A 15,969-nucleotide genomic window follows, 5' to 3' on the forward strand; every position below is an offset into this window, starting at 1 on the left:
TTTATTTTGCAGCCAAATATTTTAAAATGACAAATAATTGCGAAACTAATTCATTTTCTCCTTTATGATTTGCTTATAAAAGAAAAATTACCATTCGATAGCTTGAGAAGCCATATTCTCTCTTATCTACCCTCCTAGAGTATATCCCTAAAATTTTCTGGCTTTGGTATAGACATGTAATCAACATTAAAATATTGTTTCATACTTTCTCTTTTTGGTAATTGGTAAATGGGTATATGTGATTTCGGCATACAAACCATAACTTTGAAAAGAAAAAAACAAGTACTCGTTGAAGATTTGACGAAATGAAATATCTCACAATTTTTGAACGTACTACTTCTAAAGAGAGGATGAGATGCTTATGAAACTTTTTATTACACCAAATAGTATAAAGAAAATTACATCGAATGAGAGAGCTAGTAGTCAGGAAGCACATATCTATTCTTATCTCCTCATAAAATTAACATTTTTTTAACTCGATAGAAACCAATGTCTCTGTATCTTTCTGAAACATATTCTGCAAATGCTGTATCAATAATCGTTCTTCGTGCTTTATAACGATCACCAATCGGGCATCATCATTCCATCTGTCATATACGATTCTCAAGTATCCATAATTGAACATGCAATACAAACCGTTGATATTATGTCTGAGCAAAACTATATGAAAAATAAAAAACTGGAAACCTTACAAGTAACGGGTACTCGATAACGAATGTGGTAAGAACGTACCTTGTAAAACACTAAATGTTGTAAAATGATACATTTGGCCGAATATGTTGGTTGACTAAAAGTTCGGCATTGACTTCCAATGTGTCGGTCAAGTGACTCTTACATGAGGCTCAATTCTTTTCTTTTTGGCGCCCAATATGTATTTCTTTTTCTTTTTTTCCCTTTTCTGCTTCTTATTCTTCTCTATCTATTGACATTTGTGAGCTTAGATCCCCTAGTTTCCGTCTTGTTTCCCTGTCGCCTCCCTAATACGTGGTTGCAATTTAAAACAGTAACTAAGCGCAAAATGCATATGCGTGCTATTGGAGTTGCCATTAATGAATTGCGGAAATAATTTAGGAGAGGAGTAGTGTTTATACGTGGGTCTGAAGATGAAAAAGAGATATGCTAGTTTTCTTTTTACTAGAATTGTGAAAAAAACAGAATTATAATGTGTACTTTTCTGAGTATTTAATCGATAATTATAGGCATAGGTTATAGAAATCTTGTGCTTGGTATACAGATTAAGTGTGTTTTGCAATTGCAATTGCAATTTCTGAACGAGAAGTGGGGTTTTGAATTGTGGCCTTTAATTACTTAATGGCAAATGGTTCCATTGATAACGTATTACGTACTACGTGTTACCTTTGAATCAATACTGAAATTAATGGAGCCACCACTCAAATGTTTATTTCCTAGGACGATGATATCCACTTGCCTTCGAGCTTGAGCTCGTTTTTGCGTTTTGTCATAGAGTCTTGACTTCTCAAGCCCGAAATCCTGGTCAAATTGGCGATTAACACATTACCGTATAATTCAGGAGGAGAGATTCTTGATTAATTACAGAACAATATAGAAAATGGAAGAAATTGGCTAAAGTGCCTCATTCCTCTTCCTTGCTGACTGCTCTCAAGTTAAGTTGGTGTTGCTGATCTGCTTCCTTGCTGACTGCTCTTCTAAAGTGCCTCATTTCTACTGGCTCACTCTTCTCTGTTGTAGACTTTCAGTTTGAATTTTTATATAATTAGTCATCAGATAAACTGGAAATGAACTTCAATTCATGGTATTAATTTGTATGTCTTGTTGTGGTTTTAATAATGGGCCACTGCTGTTGATTTGGATTTTGTGAAACTAGAAATGACTTCATGGTATTTGTATGCAATGATGAATTGATGATGGTATTACTATATGTAGAAATCATTGATATTGCTTTGGGATATGTAGCAGGAGCATGCTAAACAAGCAGGTTAATATAAGAATCAGTAGCATTTTTGCGACGGGGTTAGTCTGTCATAGATGGCTTTTCGTGACGGGAGGTTAGCCCGTCGTGTTTGACTTTTTGTGACGGGATTTCCCCCTGTCACAAAAGGTTTTTACGACGGGGTTTTTTCCCGTCACAATAAGCTTTTGCGAAGGGATCATGACGGGATAGTCAATTACGACGCCCCTTTTATGACGGGCTTGTGACGGGTAATCCCGTCATAATGGTCTTTTATGATGGGTCAATGACGGGATTTCCTGTCATAAATATAACATTTTCTTATAGTGTACGCCTTTCAAAAATATTTTGAATTCATTCTGATCGCCTTGATGCAGATTGTAAATAATTATGAATAACACAAGCTCAAAATAGAAATTATCTAACATTTTTTTTCAAGGTGCCAATAATAATTTAGTACCAGTCATTTTTTTCTGTTTTTTTCCTTTAATTTTTACTATGTTAAACTTCAAGAAACAAATATTCAACTCAACATCATGAGCCGGATGGTACACCCAAAAAAAACATCATGAGCTAGTACAAATGTACAATCTTTGTATTTTCCAACCATTAAATCCCCTATTAAAAATAAAATAAATAGAGAATAAATAATTTGGCCAACGAAGTCCGGATAATGGTTTGAATCTTCCGTTGATCCGATCCAAATATCCGACTTAATGATGCTATCCATTCTAGTGCTTTAAATTTTCAAGGTTGAAAAATAGATAATTTAAACCTCTAAAACTAGTTGAATTCAGACCAAAAGCCAGAAATTTTTGTGAGTTTTGGAATTGAGAATGTAGCCTGAACTTTGGCCCTTCTTTTGAACTGCCACACATGTGCATGGGCTATTCTCTATCAAATACTCAACTGTGTCTACTGTTTTTGACACCGCTCCTCGTAGTTGCGTTGATCCGGTACTAAAAGATCTTCTTGGTCTGCCATATAAAATAAAGTATATCATGCTAATACACTACACTACGTATGTAGTAACATGTTACAAAATGATATATTTACACTTAACAAGTATGGAGATCTGTGTTTTCAAACCTTTTAAAAAATACGTAGTCTCAAACCTTACGAAAATAATCATTTGTAAAATTAAAAATACACCCGAACATCTAATCCAAAACCATTGTTATGTAAGATATCACTAATATACAATTTATACAATATTACCAATCAGTTCTTGACGTAAGGTTCATTAAATGTTTGTGTGTGACGTATCATAAGTTTCATTTTTCGTTTCGTGCAATTGATCTTAAAAAATGTGTAAATTAATAAAAAGTAGAATTTAATTATGATGAAATGGTTACCAATAATTTAAACTCACCCTAATAGAACAGAAACGAAATGACGACGTTGGCCAACAACAAGTAAATCAACCAGCAACTCCTTACACCTTGACAAAATAAGAGCACCCTTATTATCCAAACTCCCTTGCTCCACCTTCTCAACCCAAATCCTCGAATTCGGGAACGTCCCTTTACACGCTCTCTTCATCACCTGTAGAAAATCTTTTCCTCCGCCGTTACCACCACCACCACCGCCACGCTCCGCGTCAATAGACACAGGATCGAAATTAGAGATCCCCGCCAACCCAGGATCCGAGTGACGTCGGAAGAAGGATTTAATAAACGGGGCTCTTTTGGACGGTCGTGGTTGGGGGGCGACGTTGATTAGGATCAAATCATCCTTGTCTTGCATTGCATGAGAAAGGACGTATTGTAAGGCCGCCACCGACTCGGCGGTGGCCTCCGCAACAACCATCACCCTTCGTTTATACGAGGGTGATTCAATCGATTTCCATGCCATGCAATTGTGTGGGGGTGTCAAGAGGGGAGGACGCCGCCTCTGATCCCCATGATCTTGAAAAGGAAAAGGGTTTGAGGAGGCGGAGAAGGAGGCGGAGGTGGAGGTAGGGGATGTTGTTACTTGATTATTATTAGTTTTATCATGATTTGTTTTTCTTCTTCTAGGGAATTTGATGGGAAATCTAAAATTAAATTTGCCTTTTTTTGTTGTCATATCTTCCTTATTCATAGGTTTAATTTTTTATTATTCTTTAATTGGGATTTTTGATTTTTGATTTTTAGGTTGCTTTTCTTGAATCCAGCTACAATATATGACCAGGTCATACGCACAACTATATATAGTTGTTCATACTTCAAATACATATAGATATGGATAACGTGATCGATCGGTTTCATTTGAGCATAATGGGCAATAACAAATGTCCAAATACATTCTACGTACTCCCTCCACCCCTCATCTCTGTTCTCGCGGGTTTCTAACCTATATGCACATTTATATCTAATTCTTAATAAATTAAATTTTGGCTATGAGACAATAAAAGGGGGACACAACCACACAGGGAATAGTCTTTAGCGACCTATATATCGTACGTGACCCAAGCTAGTATAGATAGCGTTGTATAGGCATACATGTGTATGTATTTGAAATTTAAAGGGAGAATATAGTAAATCGACCTCTTAATTTGGTTATACTCTATATGTGAAATCAACCCCCTTTACCTTTACTTTTAATGTAAGCAAATCGGCCATTAAAGCCTCATCGATCGTAAAATTAAGCCCTGAACATATTTCCGGTACGTTAAATTATCTCTTACATTTTTGGCAAACATCTTTACTGGTATACCTTTTTCCACCATAATTACAAATTTTCACTGTTCCTACTACTTTATCCCCCCCTTTTATTGTTAAATGTAAAAAATTAGCCCATAAAGCCTCATTGATCGTGAAATTAAGCCTTAAACATATTTTTGACAAATTATCTTCTACATTTTTGGCAAACATCTTTACCCTCATACCTAAAATTGAATTAAAATAAAAAAAAACCCACCATATTTACACAATTTCACCATCTCAATCTACTACTTTATCCACACACCATTTACTATATACTTTTTTCCTAAAGATGAATAAAAAAAACTGACTCGATCTTCAATTCCTAAAAACAAGAATCTAAATTAAAATAGTACCTCAAACAAAATAGAGGGAGCATATCATCAAGACTCGAACTCTGCATTTCTTTGCTCAAACATAATGAGACTAAACACTCAACAAACTGAGACAACAACTATGTTTTTGACTAATTTAGATAGTTATAACTTATGAGGATGTTGGACCAAACTCCAAAGGTGAAAAAAATGTAGATTTAAAAGATCACAACATTGGAGATGCGGGGTATCGATCCCCGTACCTCTCGCATGCTAAGCGAGCGCTCTACCATCTGAGCTACATCCCCATGATTGTTCTACAGTACTGCACTTTAATATATCATAGTAATATTCTGTGGATAGGATCTGCTAGATGTCAAAACTTGGATAACTTAAACCTGTGGTTGACAAATGACACTCGACTGTGGACTGGTTGGTGAAGGGTACTAGCTTGTATATATTGTTATGTTTATCATGTTTGTAAATTGTAAATTGTAAATTGTAAATTGTAAATTGTAAATGAAAATACAAAAACGAAATTGGAGATGCGGGGTATCGATCCCCGTACCTCTCGCATGCTAAGCGAGCGCTCTACCATCTGAGCTACATCCCCATCATTGTTGATACACTTCTTATACTTAAATTGAAATAATTAGAATATGAAAGTCCAATAGTTTATCTTTTCAAAATGCCACATTTTGGATTATTGAACCTGCAGTTGGATTTCACTCAATGGCCAAAATAGGATAGAGTTAAGCAACTTGTTTTTGCTATCAATTATCATTATGTTTTCAAGCTGCAAGAGAGGATTGCCTAATCTGTATTCATGTCAGGAGTCAGTCAATTCTGTTTTCTGAAAGCTTCAACTTGCATAAAGTAGAAAGACTAACAAAATTATTTTGTCCTGTCATCTGCTGTATTTCTGTACTCCATATGTGCTTAGATGTGGAAGCTAGGGTGTGGAGAGGTCACAAAAAGGCAACATAAGTTGAAACATTGCTACATTCCATAGATGCTGTAGTTGTGTACGTTGGACAAGCATAAGAGCATAACTGCATAAGGCATTTCTGCAAAATATCAGAATATGGATGGTGTGTTTATAATAAAAAATGGAGATGCGGGGTATCGATCCCCGTACCTCTCGCATGCTAAGCGAGCGCTCTACCATCTGAGCTACATCCCCTTTGTTTCTAAATATAATTATATATTATATAAGTTAAATTGAAATGTAGAATTACGGATGGAAAGAAGCATTCTTAATGCTGCTCATTCTACAATAGCCTGACAAATGACTGGGAGGACCCTCTTCACTGGAAGCACTTCTCAGTCGAAGGGCAGCTCGAGTTTAAGGCTATCCTTTTCGTTATAAAGAGAGCATCATTTGATCTTTCCGACATTCAGAACAAACTCAACAACATCAAGATTTATGTCTGAATTCCTGATGCCTCTGAACATCTCACAGTGAAATGCTGCAGCAGAACAAGATTTTCAAGAAAAATGTATTGAAATGTTCATCAAGGAATAACATTGTGAAGAAAAATGTATTGGAATGTTCAACAAAATTCAAGAAAACAAAGATGTTTTTTCATGAGAACAGACAGAACAGGGCTAAACTAGCTTGAAAGAAGAACAGAGAGATATGTACTACATCACTGGAGAGAGCAAGAAAGCAGTTGAAAACTCTCCCTTCCTCGTAAAGTTTAAGATGAAGTTCTCGTCATGGGAGATTGATCAGTTGATGAGTATGATGTCATGCAGTTAAAAGAGTATGAAGGGCACAAACTTGTATCTGCAACAAAGGAGGGATTCAAGATTGATAACAAAGTAATGGTCTTATACGGGGCTGCCCTTCAGACCCTCAGGTTTTAGCCTTTCACAGGATACTGAAACTCGAGTTGAGTATGTATCGAGGATAATGAGTTTGTCGGTGATAGAGAGAAACCATTTTTGGAAGATCAAGCTGAGGAAAGCAGAGTGGAAGGAGTTGACTAATAGCATGAACAAGATTGGGTTGCACACTTGCATGTTGCATCATCATATTATGCAAAGTTTTCACCTGTTTAATGATGCTCTATGATAGAAGGTTTCTGTTGCTTGATAAATCTTTTAACTAGCCCTTTTCATGCATGAAACCAGCTTGTTTATTCTCAACTCCTCATACTGGAAAATTTGCATCTTTTTCCCTGTTAGCAGCTAAGGTTACAATTCCCGATCTGTCAATTTCTCTTTACTGTTAGCTTCATTAGTTCGTTTTAGACTAAGAAATAATGACAATTAAAAAATGGTGCAAAAAGTGCAGTAAAAATACAAACTTTTACATAAAGCGATCTTACATAAAAGACCATATTGGTGTCATATAAGTTAACCAATGAAAATAATTAGTTAAAATAATCAAAGTGGTCTTTTCGATAAGGCGGTCTTACACAAAAGTTGCCGCAATGAAAAACAGATGAGCGAGAACTTAACATTCACATAGGTACTGTAGTAGTTATTCCGACTAGATGCTGAAATCTTACACTTGGTACTACAATCTCCTTTAGTCAGCCAGAGCCGAAATGCCACAGAAGCTTAAGGCAGATGGGCACGTTTGTACTAGCAGCACACCAGACAAGGAACAAATAGGAGATAATGGCAAAGCCTAACATGTAAACTTTTCCATGAAGCAAAAGGTATCAATAAACAAAATCTGAAAATGGTGGCCAAGCAGATGATCACTTGAGTATTCACATCATCTACCAACCAAAGGGAAAAAAAAACTAAATTAAAGAAGTCAAAGTACATGTAGTTAGTCTAAGGAAGCCTCTTGCAAAACATTGTATTGTATTTCTCTTCAACTCAATCAAAAACAGTCATGACATTCAAAATTGGAATAGTCCTATTCATAGAAGTTTATGGTTTCAAGAAAGATTTGAACTTGTTGGTCCAGCACCAAAGCTTCCAGCTCCACGACCAAAGCCTGGCCTACCACTAGAAGAACCCTGTGAAATAATAAAATATGTATCATCAAACACGAATCTGGTACAATGGGGAGAGGGGAGACAATCACAAACTCACACCTTATACGACCACAGACAAAGAGTAAGCCCTGTTTTAGGCAATATAAAATCAGCCATCTAATACTGGTTCTATCCATGATCCACATGTTTACACATCCTTCAGGAGGTGACAAGGGAAATATATAGCATTGTATTCATACAGATTAATTTACCTTTCACGCAAACACTATGCTACTATATAGAGGAAATTCAGATCCAAATAGAATTATCAACTAAGTCTTCTAAGTACCGGTATTCTGGACAAAGCTATCTCAGCAGCTGAACTGGGCCTAGGATCCAATCTCATATCCATAACCCTTGAATAGGTTCATAGAATATTGTAGAATTATTTATATCCAAATTCTACACATCACTGATATTCAACAACGCCAAAGTAATGGCAACAAACACATGACACGTAGGATTCCACTCTATTGCATATATCTTCTTCACAAATGTGATCAGTTCCATCGTTTTATGTTACAGAAGGTAGTACAGCTTATCATTCAGTGGATAACTAGGTATAGCTCGCTTCACTGAATCACCGGAATGTAACGTAACAACATTGTAATAAAAATTCAGATCATCAAAGAAAATAAATATTAGGGTCTTAATAGTTAATACGGAGTACTATACAAGTGCAATTAGGACTATCAAAAAACAGAAGCTACCCAAGAAACTCAATTAGCATTATCAACGTTTCACACTTACCCCAAATGATGGTCTGTAATCAGCAGGAGCACCGCCCTTGTCACCGGAATCACCTTCACCACGAGGTCCAGAACGGTAGCCATCCCTATCACCAAATCTAGGCCTGTCTCCTTCAAATCGCGATCCCCCACTGGTAAAAAATTCAACAACATTACAACCAAGTTAGAAAGCTGACATCCAATTTGAAAAAACAACAATATCAGCAGAGCGCCACTAATAAGATAAGTTTGTACTCCGTATTAAACTTGTGTTTACCATCAGAAGGGAAATCACAATTATGACAGCCTTAACCATTTTGACTATAAAAAAAAAAGAGCAAGCCATTACCGTGGGCCAGGTGCGCCGCCCATTGGCCTGCCAGCAGGCTTCATCTGCTTCTTTAAGGTAGCAGGGACAATCTCTGAGGGAAGGTTGAGGTAAGTACGAAGGAATTCAATACCCTCGTTGGTCAAGAACCAGTAGTAGTGCATCCAAGCAAAGGTCTCCCTCACATACTCCTTGGACTTAAAGCTTTGCATCAGCTTGATCACTTGCAGATTCGGGACATCAATGTCAGGGTGCTTTGCCAAGTTGTAATCTTTCTTTGCAAAGCAAACTCCCTCTGTTCAAAATTCATTCCAGTTCTAAATCAGTACAGAAAGCTTGCATTTCTGAATCACTTTGATAACAGAAAAATCTCTTATGGTTCTGATTAAAGAACTCCAAAAGATTAACTATGAGTCTATAACTGACAAAAACTAATTTAAAAAGGAAATCTACAAACAAATAACATACAAAACTCAATGCGATTATGAGATACAAATAATGGAGTAGCACAAGCCGTATCACCGTCAAGTCACAACAGTAACGCGGTGCAGCCACATTCAACATTAACAATTCAACGATTTCAACCTAGTGCAGCTAATAGAAAATTGGTTTGTACTCCGTACATTTATATGATAGTAAAATCTAATCACCTTGGGAAGCAATTCTTAATTAAGATATGTTGTTCACAAATCATACCTCTGGCTATCTGTGACCACGAAAGACAAAGCCTAAACCAAATTGGTGCTAAAAGTTACTGTTCCACACTTCCACCTATCACTCAGACATGTAAATATATCCCAGAGTTACCACTTCCTTAAATACCCCAGTATCCCAATCCAATATTGAAATTTGGGATAAATGAAAGATAACACATTTCAACTGTCAAAATGAAATACTCCGTAATATAAATTTAAAACCAACCACATTGGAAAAAACCCAGAAATTCATATCATATTGCCATAATCTAATCAATTATTCACTAATAAAAATAAATTAAATTTAAGTGGGAAAAAAAAGTCTGTTCATATAAAATTGCACCAAACACAAAAAGGAAACCCATAATTTAGATCAAGAAAGAGAGAGATGACCTTGGAAGAGGTACTTGCTGATCTCACGGCGGTTCTGCTCAGTCATGATCTGTTCAACAATACCCAAAATTATTATGAAATTTCACACACAAATTAAAAGGAAATTGAAGAATGAGAAATGGAAAATACCATGTTGACGGAAATACGAAGAAGGGATCTGTGGGAATCGATCAAATGGTGAAACTTGCAAAGGGAATGCCGCAATAAACCTTGAAATAAAGCTTAAATCGCAGAGAAACCCTAGTTTTGTTCTTTCGTAGATTTTAAAAGACCCCGTTTAATCGTTTATATGGTACTCATGTACGGAGTAGTATACTCAGGCTTCTTTTTGGGCCTCTACTCCTAACCGAGTCTGGATCCTCCAGATTTTTAAAAAAAAACTCTACAAGGTAGAATTGTTTTAAAACTATACGGAGTACGTTTTATAACTAACGGCAATTTTTGTGTAAGACCGCCTTATTGCAATTTTTGTGTAAGACCGCCTTATTAAAAACATTATTTTGATTGCTTAACTAATTAGTTATAGACTTATAGTACTTAACTAATTAATTACATTGCTTAACTAATTTGTTTTAGTGCTTAACTAATTGTTTTAAGTGTTTAACTAATTGGTTTTATTGCTTAACTTATACGACACCCATGTGGTCTTTTGTGTAAGACCGCCTTATTTAAAAGTTTGTATAAAATTAATGACTCGTATTAGTGGGAAGGGAAATCAGAGGTGGATATATTAATGAGAAAAGATAGGGGATTTTAGAAATATACTATATGACCAATTGAATTTTTATTCAATAGTTGATATTGCTTAAACTCTACCTTTATAGAGTTACTAGGTTTAAGTCCCGTGCACGGATGTGAAAATGGCATAGTTAACTTATCCAAGTAATGACCCGGGCATCGCTCTAGCCCAAAAAATAGTTTTATACTAAAACTAAATGGCAAATTAGGAGTAACTCCCTAAACTTATAATTTGATATTTTATCTCCTATTTTTCGACATGGGACAACTTACAGTTGGGTAACAGTTGAATTTCATGTGATAGAGGAAGTAAATAGATTCAAGGATATATTACAATATCAGGAAAAGAATCACAAGAAGCAAACACCCTAGTAGGGGAGGTTGTTTTTTCGCATATCGGATATGTGTGGAAACACACATATTAGCTAAAAGACAAATAGCTAAAAGATAAAATAGGAAGTACCATTCTGTAAAAAAAAAAAAAAAAAGTACCATTCTGTAAAAAAAAAAAAGTACCATTCTATAAAAAATAGTATCATTCTGTAAAAAAAAGTATCATTTTTGTTTTAAAAAGTACCATTTAATTTCTTTTTTGTCATTTTTCCTATTTTGTCTTTTGCTATGATATGAATTTGCAAGCGCATATCTAATATCCGAAAATACTTCCTCCTAGTAGGGACTTGTATGGCATCATCATCATGTCAATCATCATCAACCAGTTGATTTCCGTTTATACTTTCGTATCATATCTCAATTCTCAAAACATTAAAAAAAAAAAAGTTGGACGTGTATGAGGGTTCATATTACATAATTACATCACAACACCAATTATTAGTATAAGATTTGTACATGTATCACAACCTCACTCGAAGCACTTTGGGGTTTCTTCTCGAACCTATACTTTCAAGGGGTTTTGTCTGCTATCTCAGACCGGGTTGACCCAAACATGGTTCTAGACCATACTACGTGTAACACTCCTTTGTACAAACTGCAAGTTAGCGTCTCACAAGTCACACAGCTAGCTCAACCAATGTATACATAAATAACCAATCAAATCAATCAAACCCAAAAAAAAAAAAAAAAAAAATCCTCAAAATCAAGGCCCTTTTGTATGAAAGTTTCAATCATGTTGTTCCAGATCAAACTCACAAAGGAGAAGGGAACGAAGAAAGCAAGGTGGTTCCGGTACTCGACGAAGGCGGTCCGAGTTGATCCTCATCATCACCAATATTGTTAAGAGTTAACCCTTCAACTTGATCCCAAAACAACAAACTTGGACAACCTTGTGACTCAATCATCCCCCATCCATTAACACTCATCATTTGATCATCATGATCATGATGATCGTCGTGACGTGGCAAACATTGATTGACCGCCGCCATCCGATAATGATGATGTTCTTGGTGATCAATACCTCCTCCACTTGTACATGATTGTGCCTCAATTGGAACCATGCTCTCCATACTATCTACCAAACTTGGCATATAGTTACTATTGTTGTTATTATCGTTAGTAAAATCAATTCCATGGCCACTAATTGTAGTACTTATAGTACTAGTGGTGCAATTAGTAAATATTGGCATATTATTAGAAGTATTGGTGATATTAGTAAATATTGGCATGTTATAAGAATTCCAAACTTGTTGAAGATCAGATGTGCTTAACCCCATTGCATTGCTACTAGTAATACTGCCAATGGGGTCGATTGGGGTGCTTGTGTCAAACATGAACATAGGGCAAGAGGAAGGGATTAGGGTTGTGTTATTTTCTTGCATGGGTAGTATTGATTCCTCCTTTATGGCCCCATCTAATTGATTTACCTCCTGAATCGGGTCGGATCCAAAGCTGATGATAAACGGGTAATTAGAGGGGTTAGTGGCTGCATGGGCCTCCACGGAAGTGGTAGTGGTGGTGGTCGTGGTCGTGGTCGTGACAGAAGGGGAGGAACATGTACGCTTTCGGATCTTCTTCTTAATCCATGAATTCCAATAATTCTTGATTTCATTGTCCGTTCTTCCGGGTAAGTGACTTGCTATATGTGCCCACCTGCATATATATCATTCAATTAATTGGTTATGTCATTGATAGCTATTACATTACGAGAAAGTATTTTCGGATATCAGATATGTGCTTCCAAATGCATATCATAGCAAAAGACAAAATAGGAAAAATGACAAAAAATAAATTAAATGGTACTTTTTAAAACAAAAATGTTACTTTTTTTTACATAATGATATTTTTTTTACATGAATGGTACTTCATTTTTTGTCTTTTAGCTATTTGTCTTTTAGCTGATATGCGTGTTGCCACACATATATATCTGATATCCGAAAAAACGACCTCATTACATTACCCTATTACACCATTTACTTTTGTCATTCAAATATACTCATCAAAATCTTTTATTCCACAATTTGTGTATTACTTGTGTGCCACTTATACTCATACCGAGTTTATATTTGTAATTAGTGAACCGCTTTTATTTTCCCATCTAAAATACATAGTCAACCACTGTAATGACTAAAATGAAGGAGTGACACACAAATGATACATGAAGTGTAAGAGAAGATCGACTCATACACATGAGTCAAAACCCTCTATAGGAATTGTTATTCCTGATTAAAGTATACAGAAAACTAGACATGCATTCATATCAAAAGTGGTAACGTAAAACATACGTGCAAAAATGACGGGCAAGACTATCGTAGTGAAAGACTGAAAGGGTAATGAAATGTATCAAAAAAGGAGGAAAAAAAGTTAATCAAAATAATTAAAGTTTCATACATGGCCATAAGATTTGTATTAGTGGTAGTTATTAGTTGAAAAATAGAACTACGGAAGGAAGAAAGGGAAATACTTAATAATTAGGCGACGCGTAATACTAAGATAAGATATGAGCAAGAATTTCAACCAAAAAAAAAATATTATTTCAACTGAAAGACAAACATCCAGCCAACGGGCAGACTTGCTTCAAGGTGTATTAAGCATGTGTACGTAACATCAATAATCTATTTTTATACAAAGAAAACATGCATGAAATGTTCTCATTAATAGTATAAACTTAGTCATAAAGATAAATTATTAATTTGCATATAATTATATTAGAGTTGATGAAGTTTTACTCAAAGTTTGTTTGGAAGATGATGTTTAGTTGTTCAGCAATTAATTAATTTGGTAGTTTCTAACTTTCCACACTTTACAAAATCAATTGTTGTAGCTAGCTTGTTAATGACAATAGCATGGAGAAGTTGATCGATCAATGTGTCAATTCAACTCAGAAAAAGACACCAATTTCATCCACCAAAACCATTAGTGTACGTTGATTTTGTTCAACATAAGTACATAACGTATATATATACACAATACTCGATTAAGAATTTCTTCATAATTTTGCTACCAATATATATAATGTTTATGTTATAACATTGAAATTAGTTAATTAAGGAGTCGAACCTGTTGCCTACAACTTCATGAAGATTGATGATTAATTTCTCTTCTTCTGGAGTGAACCTTCCTCTCCTTATATCAGGTCTTAAGTAGTTAATCCATCGTAAACGACAACTTTTTCCGCATCTTTGAAGCCCTACCAATACATAGTTTTTCATAGAAAATAAATACATACGAAGTATGTTAGAAGTTTGATCCACAAGAAGGTCATAATGTACTTGATTAGTTGCCTCTTTAGGATATATACATGAAAATTAAACTCATCAAGCGATCCTAATTACGTAGTAAATTCTGTACTGTATACATTATTCATCTATACTTGATTTTGCCGGGCATATCCTAATGGACCGAATGTGACCCAAATGAGAACTATAAACTTGGCTTATATATATAACGTACCACATAAATCATACTTCCTAGTCTACGTACATGGGCGGTTTTGAGGGTGTGCGAGGTGAGCGACGGAACAGGCCCCCCAAATGTTCATAATACAGTGTAATCAATTTCCTTATTGTAAAAAAAAAAAAAAACAAAGTTGGAGTTGTGATTAAGGCCTTAATGTATAATACCTTAAATGAGAGCCTCGTTTAGAAAACCTGCACAAGGCCCCATAATAATGACATCATTATAGCTTTGGCACTGTCTACATACATAGTATTACACTACATGACCTAAACATGCATTACATGAAAATTAATTTAGACTTGATATACAACAAAATAACACACTAGGTTTGTAGGAATTTGTGCTCCTTCTGGAACGTGAATGCATCATAATACATACTCATGCGTATCATAATTAAGATTGATTGTTCATGGCTAAGCTAGCACGCGGTCATGCATCCTAGTGGCCGGCTAGAGCTAGCTAGCATCAAATAAATTAACTTTTTCAATAATGTACAAGAAAATGTAAGATTGAAAGTGACAAAAAGAGTGAATAAATTAATAAATAGGGGGAGTTCAAACCAGCTTTTTCGGGAACTTCACTCCAACAACCATAGCCATGAGTAGAAATGTATCGCATGAGCTTCTCGTCTTCCTCAGGAGACCATAACCCTCTTTTCACCTTCTGTTGATTACAGCATGAATGCTGCCCCATTTTTCAATACACAAATTACTCGGACTAATTAAAGCATATTAGTACTTTTAGAGAAGAAAACTTAGGGAATTGAAATATTTAATCAAATTTGAATTAAGCTTGTAGTAGTATATGTAGCAAGTGTTTCTGTTTATTGTATGAATTCTTTTAAAAATAGTTAGTGAAAGAGAGCCGACATTTGTAAGTGAAGATCGAAGGAAGAGGAGGGAGGGAGGGGGTCCAATGCATGGGACCAATTACATCCATATCTAACCCCTTTAAAATGACCTTTCAGCAAACCCATACATGTTTTCATCATTTTTCTAGTGAATATATATTCTTACTCTTACGTAAAACACTGCTTTGTATTTTTATTTTATTTTCTACATAGTAACAAATTCGAACCTACGTATATATGCATATTTAACTTTTTGTTGCCTCAATTGACATATATATACCATGTGTACCCACTATGTTCCCTCTATAGCTAGTACAAATCTGCCACATCAACATCATAATTCACCCGGTAAGTAATTTTATCACGGTGGCGGATCTTGGTCAAATAATTATCATGGGTCAAGGTGTGAAACTTCAACCTCTTACAGAATACAGATGCATTTAAATATATACATTTAATCT

The 15,969-nt window shown here is 35.3% G+C and overlaps 3 protein-coding genes and 3 non-coding genes across 6 annotated transcripts; all 6 read right to left on the reverse strand.

The window, feature by feature from the left end:
- Positions 1-2,315: 2,315 nt before the first annotated feature.
- On the reverse strand, positions 2,316-3,976 carry LOC110784893 (uncharacterized). Its single transcript, XM_021989341.2, has 2 exons — positions 3,303-3,976; positions 2,316-2,907 (listed from the first exon to the last, which is right to left on the reverse strand). Exons 1-2 carry the CDS (start codon positions 3,782-3,784, stop codon positions 2,724-2,726), a joined length of 666 nt encoding a protein of 221 aa, XP_021845033.1. The 5' UTR covers positions 3,785-3,976; the 3' UTR covers positions 2,316-2,723.
- A 1,187-nt stretch (positions 3,977-5,163) lies between these two features.
- TRNAA-AGC (transfer RNA alanine (anticodon AGC)) lies at positions 5,164-5,236 on the reverse strand. The gene has a single exon. It is a non-coding gene; the product is annotated as a tRNA-Ala (tRNA).
- Positions 5,237-5,468: 232 nt separating this feature from the next.
- TRNAA-AGC (transfer RNA alanine (anticodon AGC)) lies at positions 5,469-5,541 on the reverse strand. The gene has a single exon. It is a non-coding gene; the product is annotated as a tRNA-Ala (tRNA).
- A 497-nt stretch (positions 5,542-6,038) lies between these two features.
- Positions 6,039-6,111, reverse strand: TRNAA-AGC (transfer RNA alanine (anticodon AGC)). The gene has a single exon. It is a non-coding gene; the product is annotated as a tRNA-Ala (tRNA).
- A 1,436-nt stretch (positions 6,112-7,547) lies between these two features.
- On the reverse strand, positions 7,548-10,356 carry LOC110784928 (40S ribosomal protein S10-1). Its single transcript, XM_021989367.2, has 5 exons — positions 10,198-10,356; positions 10,069-10,117; positions 9,002-9,275; positions 8,675-8,804; positions 7,548-7,906 (listed from the first exon to the last, which is right to left on the reverse strand). The coding sequence occupies exons 1-5, from the start codon at positions 10,198-10,200 to the stop codon at positions 7,826-7,828; spliced, it is 537 nt and encodes a 178-aa protein (XP_021845059.2). The 5' UTR covers positions 10,201-10,356; the 3' UTR covers positions 7,548-7,825.
- Positions 10,357-11,416: 1,060 nt separating this feature from the next.
- LOC110784911 (transcription factor MYB3) lies at positions 11,417-15,472 on the reverse strand. Its single transcript, XM_021989357.2, has 3 exons — positions 15,219-15,472; positions 14,260-14,389; positions 11,417-12,852 (listed from the first exon to the last, which is right to left on the reverse strand). The coding sequence occupies exons 1-3, from the start codon at positions 15,349-15,351 to the stop codon at positions 11,952-11,954; spliced, it is 1,164 nt and encodes a 387-aa protein (XP_021845049.1). The 5' UTR covers positions 15,352-15,472; the 3' UTR covers positions 11,417-11,951.
- Between the last annotated feature and the right edge of the window lie 497 nt (positions 15,473-15,969).

The sequence above is a fragment of the Spinacia oleracea genome, chromosome 6, assembly GCF_020520425.1.
Source record: "Spinacia oleracea cultivar Varoflay chromosome 6, BTI_SOV_V1, whole genome shotgun sequence".
Lineage (NCBI taxonomy): Eukaryota > Viridiplantae > Streptophyta > Magnoliopsida > Caryophyllales > Amaranthaceae > Spinacia > Spinacia oleracea.

Bases quoted from the DNA above. Each gene is read 5' to 3' on its own strand.
- LOC110784893 (XM_021989341.2), bottom strand. From the start codon at position 3,784: ATGGCATGGAAATCGATTGAATCACCCTCGTATAAACGAAGGGTGATG. The intron at 2,908-3,302 runs GTGAGTTTAAAT...TTTATATGGCAG, and splicing joins TTCGTTTCTGTTCTATTAGG to ACCAAGAAGATCTTTTAGTA.
- LOC110784928 (XM_021989367.2), bottom strand. The intron at 9,276-10,068 runs GTCATCTCTCTC...AATTTTGAACAG, and splicing joins CAGCAAGTACCTCTTCCAAG to AGGGAGTTTGCTTTGCAAAG. The intron at 8,805-9,001 runs GTAATGGCTTGC...ATTTTTTACCAG, and splicing joins GGCGGCGCACCTGGCCCACG to TGGGGGATCGCGATTTGAAG.
- LOC110784911 (XM_021989357.2), bottom strand. From the start codon at position 15,351: ATGGGGCAGCATTCATGCTGTAATCAACAGAAGGTGAAAAGAGGGTTA. The intron at 14,390-15,218 runs GTTTGAACTCCC...ATGTATTGGTAG, and splicing joins TGAAGTTCCCGAAAAAGCTG to GGCTTCAAAGATGCGGAAAA. The intron at 12,853-14,259 runs GTTCGACTCCTT...ATATATATGCAG, and splicing joins CATGAAGTTGTAGGCAACAG to GTGGGCACATATAGCAAGTC.